This window comes from Nothoprocta perdicaria, unplaced genomic scaffold, assembly GCF_003342845.1.
Source record: "Nothoprocta perdicaria isolate Ctin4 unplaced genomic scaffold, notPer1 scaffold_400, whole genome shotgun sequence".
Taxonomy (NCBI): Eukaryota; Metazoa; Chordata; class Aves; order Tinamiformes; family Tinamidae; genus Nothoprocta; species Nothoprocta perdicaria.
The window spans coordinates 345,292-351,959 of NW_020455645.1; the positions used below are offsets into that span (position 1 = coordinate 345,292).

Genomic DNA, 6,668 nt, shown 5'->3' on the forward strand with positions numbered 1-6,668 from the left:
CGCGCGGGAACCCGATCCGGCGGCGCGGGGCGCGGGACGGGATCGGATGAGCCCCGGGCGGCGCTGGCAGGGCGGGCGGCACCGGGGCGGCTCCAGCACCGGCGCCTGCGGAGGCCGGGAGGAGTTGGGCTCCATCGGCTCCCTTCGGTGACCCCGGGGGACGGGACCAGGGGGCTCCCGGGATGAGGGACACGCGGCGCCACCAGGGCAGCCCCAAGTCCCCACGTCCAACAGCGCGGAGGCCACCGCGATGCGCAGAGCCGCCCTGGCACAGACCCTTCCCCACACACACACACACGGAGGCYAAGCCGCTCTTGCTCCCGTGTTTATTCGCTCCGAGGCCGGGCGGGAAGCACGCGAGCACGGGGTGGTCACGCACCGGGCACGGGCTGCAGCCCACGCCGGGGCACGTAGCGCGAGTAAGAAAATAAGACTCTAATTAAACAATCTGCGATCAGCGAGGGGGGCACCGCGAGGACACGGGCGCCAGCACAGTGGTCCCACTAAGCAGGAGGGGCCCGAGGAGCCAAGGGGCCACCCCGCAGGAAGGGCTTGGTCCCTGTGCCACCCCCTGAGGCTCCAGGGCTTTGCCCGCTGCCAGCACCGGGAACGGCGGCTCCCAGGATGGCCAGGAGCGACGTGCAGGGACAGCGGGGCTGAAGGCACCTGCTGGGGAGCAGTGAAGGGAACGGGAGGATTAAATAAAATAACCTGCCAACTTGTCCCCCCCAACAAGGAGGGTTCCCCAAACCGCTCAAGGGRCAGGCTGGGCGCGGAGGCACCTGCTGCTCCTGGGTGCTCCCCAAAGCACCCGGCCGTCCCCCCAGCCCGAGGAAGGTCCCTCACCCAGGGCTCACTTTGTGAGGGACAGGGCAGAGGGACATTGTGACAAGGCTGCACCCTTTTGAAAGGCTGCTTTAAAATGTGGTCACCTCCCTCCTGAGAGGGAGGGAAGAGGCGCTAAAGGAAGGTTGGGGGTGCGTAGGGGGATCAAAATCCTGTTTTTTCCCTTAAAGGCCCTTTAGAGGTGCCAGGCAGCCCTGGCAGTCGCTGTGCACGCGCCCAGTTTGCTCCCAGGCCTCCCTGGGCACCAGACACCCTGGGAGAGGCTCGGGTGCAGCGAGCAGGAGCTGCCGCCCTGTCGCGCTGGGCGCCACGGCGGCTCTCCCGGCCACGGCCCCGGGAGAAGCCGGGCGGGAGCAGCGGCTCCGCCGGAGTCACCGCTGCAGCCCGATGGGAGGCAGGGGGGGCAGCCGGACCCGCCGCACACACTGTCCCTCACGTGAGCTCCGAGGGACAGGGCCGTGTCCGGCGGCCCCCAGGCTCCGGCTGCGCTGCTCCTCTTCACAAGTGCTCGCTGGGCGGGAAGGAAAGCAAGGGCGAGTTAGGGCTCGCACGCAAGGACAGCGCAGACACCAGATCCCGGCCGGAGAGGCAGCCTCCCYGCTCCTGCACCCACATTGTCTGCTCGACTGGGACCCCCAAGGGCACCTCCCTGTCACCTGGGGAGATGCAGCCACCCCCGAGCCCCAGGCAAAGACCCCAGATGATCCCCAGAGCAGCAGCTCCAAGCCCTTCCCCGCACCCTCTCTGCTCCCTTCAGCCCTCCTGCCATGGGCTGGGTGCTCAGCGGGCCACAAGGCCCCAAGGGTGCCCGTGCGGGCTGCAGGCCAGGGCTYTCCCGCCCGGCTCACCTGGCTATCCGAGAGAGGATCTCCTTGATGCGAACCACCAGCTTCTCGTGCTGCAGCGGGTTGCTCTCGATGGCGCTGTGCAGTTTGGCCATGTAGAAATCCAGGGTGCTCAGCGTGGGGGTCTCCCCGGTGCCTACAGGGCAGCAGCCCCCTCAGCCACATGCAGGGCCCACAGGGTCCCCATCCAGCCCCGCACATGAGGCTGGGAAAAAGACCCTGGACTCTGCAGCAGGGCACGGACCACACCAGCAAACCCCCCAAATTAAGGGATTTGGGCTAATCTCTGCCTTGCAGGTGCATCTGTGACTGTGGCTGGACACTGGGAGAGCTGCCAGCCTGTCCTATACCAGCTATGAAAGATCAGCTGGCTGCTGAGCTCCAGGAGCCCTTCCCACCACTGGAGGGGCAGTTAGGACCATCACATGCCCCAAAACATCCCCATCTGCACCAGGTTTAGCCCCGTGCAGACCCGTGTCGCTCAGGATGGTCCCCAGGGCTGCGCGGGACTCACCAGGGATGGGCAGAGAGGCGAAGCTGGTGGTGAGCGCCTGCCGCACGGACTGGAGCTGCTGCTGCAGTGCCAGCGTCTGCCGCTCCTCCTGGGCCAGCTCCTGCTCCAGCTTCTCCTTGGCACAGTTCATGCTCTCCGTGTGCTTCTGCAGGATGGCGTTCTGCTCCTCGAACTCCGTGTTCATCTTGCGCAGGCGCCGCAGCTCGGCCTCGCGCGCTGCCGGGAGCCGAGCGGGGTCAGCACAGCCCTGCCCTGTTCCTTCCCTGCCCCCTTCCAGACTCAATCCCTTCCCAATTCCCACTTCTCCAAGGGTGGCTCAACGTCACCAACCCCTGATCTGCGGACTCCCTAAACCCATCTTCACCAGGGACAGGGCACAGCTTGGATGGGACAGCCCTGGTGCTGCCATCCAGGCTGCTCCAGCAACAGCCCCCCCTTACTGGGGCGCTCCCCAAGGGTCGGGGGCCCCTGCAAGAGAAGCTGCTCTGCTGGCAACGGCCCCTCCCCAGCCGCGCAGCCCCTCACCTTTATTCTGGTCCAGAAACTCCTCCGTGAAGATGGGGACGTCAAAGGTGGAGAAGGTGTCGCTGCACTCACCCGCCTGGCGGACGGGAGAGGACAGATGGGGCAGCCCACGGCAGCCCAGAGGAGGAGCCAGGGACACGACGTGTCCCCGTTGCCCAGCCCAGGGCCCTGACCTCCTGCGGGTGCCCATCCAGGCCCTTACCTTCTGCGGGTGCCCGTTCAGCAGGGTGTTCACGGCTGCCGAGGCAGTGTCCTCTGCAAAGCAGGAGCCGGTCACCCGCCTGCACCTGCCCAGGACGCCCCTGCACCCCGCAACAGGTCCGGCAGCGGCTGCCGAAGGGCAGYGAGCCCAGCCCCACCACCCACCTTTCTTGATCTTCTTCTCCTGGATCTTCTCCGTGCACATCTTGTAGGCCTCCGACTGCTGGTACTCCCGCAGCTCCTTCATGTACTGCTGCTTCTCCCGCTCCGCCTCATCCAGGTACCGCTAGGGCCACAGACGGGTGCTCAGCCCTCCCACCACCCAGGCTCCAGCATCAACCCAAAAGCACCGGCACAGCCTCCCAAGAACCACAACCACTTCAGGGCCCGGATCCTGCCCATCTAAGAGCTCCTCTGCCAGCGCGCCGAGGTCTCCCGCGCGGCCAGGCTGCCGCTAGCCCAAGTCCCTGGTCCCTCCGGGAGCCGGTACCTGTTTCTCCGAGAGCTGCAGTTTGCTCCACTCCGCCCCCAGCATCTTGGTGATCTCCGGGAAGGGCAGGTCAGGGTGCTGCATGCGGATCTGCTCGCGCCGTTCGTTCAGGAATCGCACGTAGCCGGTCACGGGAGCTTTGGGGCCGTTGGGGAGGATCTTCTTCCTTTTCTTCCCCTTGGGCCAGCCCCTCTTCTTYACCGGCTGGCACCAAGAGCAGAAGAAGAAGGGAGAGTCCGGCACAATTGGCAGCACATGGTGCCACTGCAGGGAGGGCAGCCACCTACAGACCCTCCTGGGCCTCCCACCCCTTTGGAGAGAGGAGCTCTTGGCTTTTTCCTCCGGCCACAGCAGAAGCCACAAGTCGGCCCAACTCTGCGGCACCGCTGGGCTTGGACTATTGAAGGGAACCCCCCYGGACAAGGCCTAAGTGTCGCAAGGACAGCCCCGAGGCACAAGGGGGACAGTGATGGACAAAGAGCCCCTGGTCCCCGCGCTCACCTCCTCCTCGCCGGGCGGCTTCTCGCCGCTCGGCCGTGCCGCCTCCTTCTCCTGCTTGACAGCCACCAGGAAGCTGCCGTGCTGGGCTTTGCCCACGGCGTGCCTGCAACCACAAAGCTCCTGTCACACCGGCCTGGGCAGCTCCCGGGACTGGGCGGGAATATACCCCGGGATGGCGGCTCTGCGATCCCGGGGCCGTGTGGGAATATCCCCTGGGATGGCGGCTCTGCGCTCCCGGGACCGTGTGGGAATATCCMCTGGGATGGCGGCTCTGCGCTCCCGGGACCGTGTGGGAATATCCMCTGGGATGGCGGCTCTGCGCTCCCGGGACCGTGTGGGAATATCCMCTGGGATGGCGGCTCTGCGCTCCCGGGACCGTGTGGGAATATCCACTGGGATGGCGGCTCTGCGCTCCCGGGRCCGTGTGGGAATATCCACTGGGATGGCGGCTCTGCGCGTGCCAGATTCCCCCGCTCCCACCCGCACCAAGAGCCTCCCACAGCAGCAGGGAGCAGGTGGGACCGCAGGGTTCAGCAGACCTGGCTGCCCTGTCCTGACACACACGGAGGGCTCCGTGTATCCCATGGGAGACACCTGCCTCCATCCGAGGTGTCCAAAGCCGGATTCACCCACCGGGCRCAGCAGCTGCCAGCACAGCGCTAACACACGGGCAGCAGGCGCGCACGGAGGGAAACCCGAGCAGGGGAAGGTTCCCGCCGCGGAGCGGCTACGGAGACACCGGGAGCACCGCGGGATGGGGCAGCTCCAGCCCGGCTCCACAGGGGCGGCCTCGGGGCGCCCCCCGCGCCAGGCGGGAGCACGGGCAGGGACCCCAAAACCCCGAGCAGGGACCCCAGAGCCCCGAGCAGGGACCCCAGAGCCCCGAGCAGGGACCCGCTGTGGGGCAGGGCGGCCGGGCCGGGCCTGCAGGACCGGCTCTGCCCCACGACAACCGCCCCGGCGGGTTCCTGCCGCCCGCGCTGCCACCCTGCTCCATGCGGCAGGTTAGGCGGGATGCTCCGAGCCCCAATCCAACACCTCATTTTTATGGATCAGTGTCGGATCAGAGCAGCCCCAATGCTCCCGGCTCCCACTGACACCCCCAGCTCAACGGCAGCCTCTCCGCGGGGCTCCTGCCCACATCCTTGTCCATTGGCACCATCTCCGGCCGGAGAATCCCGGTCCCAGCGCCCGCTTTGATCTCGGGCCCAGGGCTGGGCGTCCCRCTCCAGCTCGGCAGGTCCTGGCTCTTGCCCAGCGGGTCACGCACTCGGCCACACCAAAMCGCGGCCGCGTCCCCTGCCCCGGGACTCCCACAACGGCCCAGTTTTGGAGCAAGCCTCATTAGTTGGGGCTTTCATCAAGGTCACAAGACGCATTAAGCAGCACAGGGCCCAGGCCAAGCCCCACGGGGCTCGATAAAGAGAGCAGCATTTGGCTGCACGCTAAAGCCAGACACATCTYGACTCACTCTGGACACTCGCACGGACTTCACATCACGTGTACTCCTTGCACCACGTTTTGGGTGCAAAACCTCCTCAGAAACCGCTGCCTGCCGCTATCCTGYGGTTACCTGGCCTTGCTCATGACTAACGAGACGGGCACCATGTCCAGCTGCATTTTTCTTGGCTATGGCAGCAGTGCCCAGCTTGGGCTCCTCTGTTAGGCCCGGGTTAACTAGCCATGCAGCACTAGAGCCTCGGGAAGCTCCGAACCCTTCTTTCCTTCAGCCTGCTGAAACAGGGGCTCCCATGGGTGCAGGAGAGCGCAGGCACCTCGGCCCTTCTCCGCCAGCTCTTGCAGACGCTCCCGGACGCCGGATCTGCTCCTCCAGCACCAGCCCGGGACGCGAATGCCGAGTCCYGGGCTCCGCGGGGGCCCAAGCACTGCCATTCCAGGCAGGATCCTGCTCATCTCAACCTCCCTCTAGCAGYTCGTTCTGGGGCTCCCTTCCCTTTCTCCACACGTTTTTCCATTAGCTGCTCCTCACGGACAGCCCCAAAGGCCTCGGCTCCCTGGGACCCGTCAGCTTCGTTAGGGGGGACAAGGGCCCACGTGGGTTAACGCTGCGTAGCCGAGCCCCGACTTCTGCAGGGGTGGATGTGTGTGCAGGGCTCACGGGCCCCACGCTGAAGCCAAGAGCGGAGCGGCCCGAGCGCCCGCGGGAGGCGCCGGGGCCGGGCTCCGCGGGAGGCGCCGGGCTCCGCGGAGGGCAGCGGGCCGGTCCCGCGGCACCTCGGGCAGGAGCAGCGCCCGGGAGCGGGACCYGCGGGGGGCACTCACAGCATGGCCGCGGGCAGCGGCTTCGCGCTCTGCGCCATGGGCGGCTCCGCGAGCTCCGGCGCCCTGGGACCCTGCGACGCAGACGGGGCCCCGTGGCGGCGGGCGGGGAGGGTTCCCCGCGGGGGACCCTGACCCATGGGGGACCCCAACCCGCAGGACGCCCCAACCCATGGGGGACCCCAAACCACAGGACATCCCGACCCACAGGACACCCCGAGCCATGGGGGACCCCAATCCGCGGGACACCCCAGCCCACGGTGCCGGGAGCAGTCGCCCAGTGGAGAAACCAAGGCCTGGAGTGGGGGGGGCCTCTCAACCACCCCCAGCACCCCCATAACCCCCCAGGGACCCCCGTAACCCCCTAGTGGCCCCTGTAACCCTCCAAGCCCCCCAGCGACCCCCATAGCCCCACACATTGACCCCTGTAACATCCCCAGCCTCACAGTGCCCCCCATAACCCCAC

The 6,668-nt window shown here is 67.1% G+C and overlaps 2 protein-coding genes across 2 annotated transcripts in view; both read right to left on the bottom strand.

The window, feature by feature from the left end:
• The window catches only part of GIPC3 (GIPC PDZ domain containing family member 3), a 3,748-nt gene extending 2,864 nt beyond the window's left edge, over positions 1 to 884 (bottom strand). Inside the window, exon 1 of the mRNA XM_026045578.1 lies at positions 858 to 884. Within this exon, the coding sequence (XP_025901363.1) occupies positions 858 to 884 (27 nt within the window). The remainder of the gene's footprint in view (positions 1 to 857) is intronic.
• Positions 885 to 1,307: 423 nt separating this feature from the next.
• Positions 1,308 to 6,243, bottom strand: HMG20B (high mobility group 20B). The gene is made up of 9 exons (XM_026045592.1): positions 6,206 to 6,243; positions 3,923 to 4,025; positions 3,422 to 3,625; positions 3,097 to 3,217; positions 2,933 to 2,985; positions 2,731 to 2,806; positions 2,206 to 2,421; positions 1,695 to 1,827; positions 1,308 to 1,357 (listed from the first exon to the last, which is right to left on the bottom strand). The coding sequence occupies exons 1-9, from the start codon at positions 6,241 to 6,243 to the stop codon at positions 1,345 to 1,347; spliced, it is 957 nt and encodes a 318-aa protein (XP_025901377.1). The 3' UTR covers positions 1,308 to 1,344.
• Positions 6,244 to 6,668: the final 425 nt, after the last annotated feature.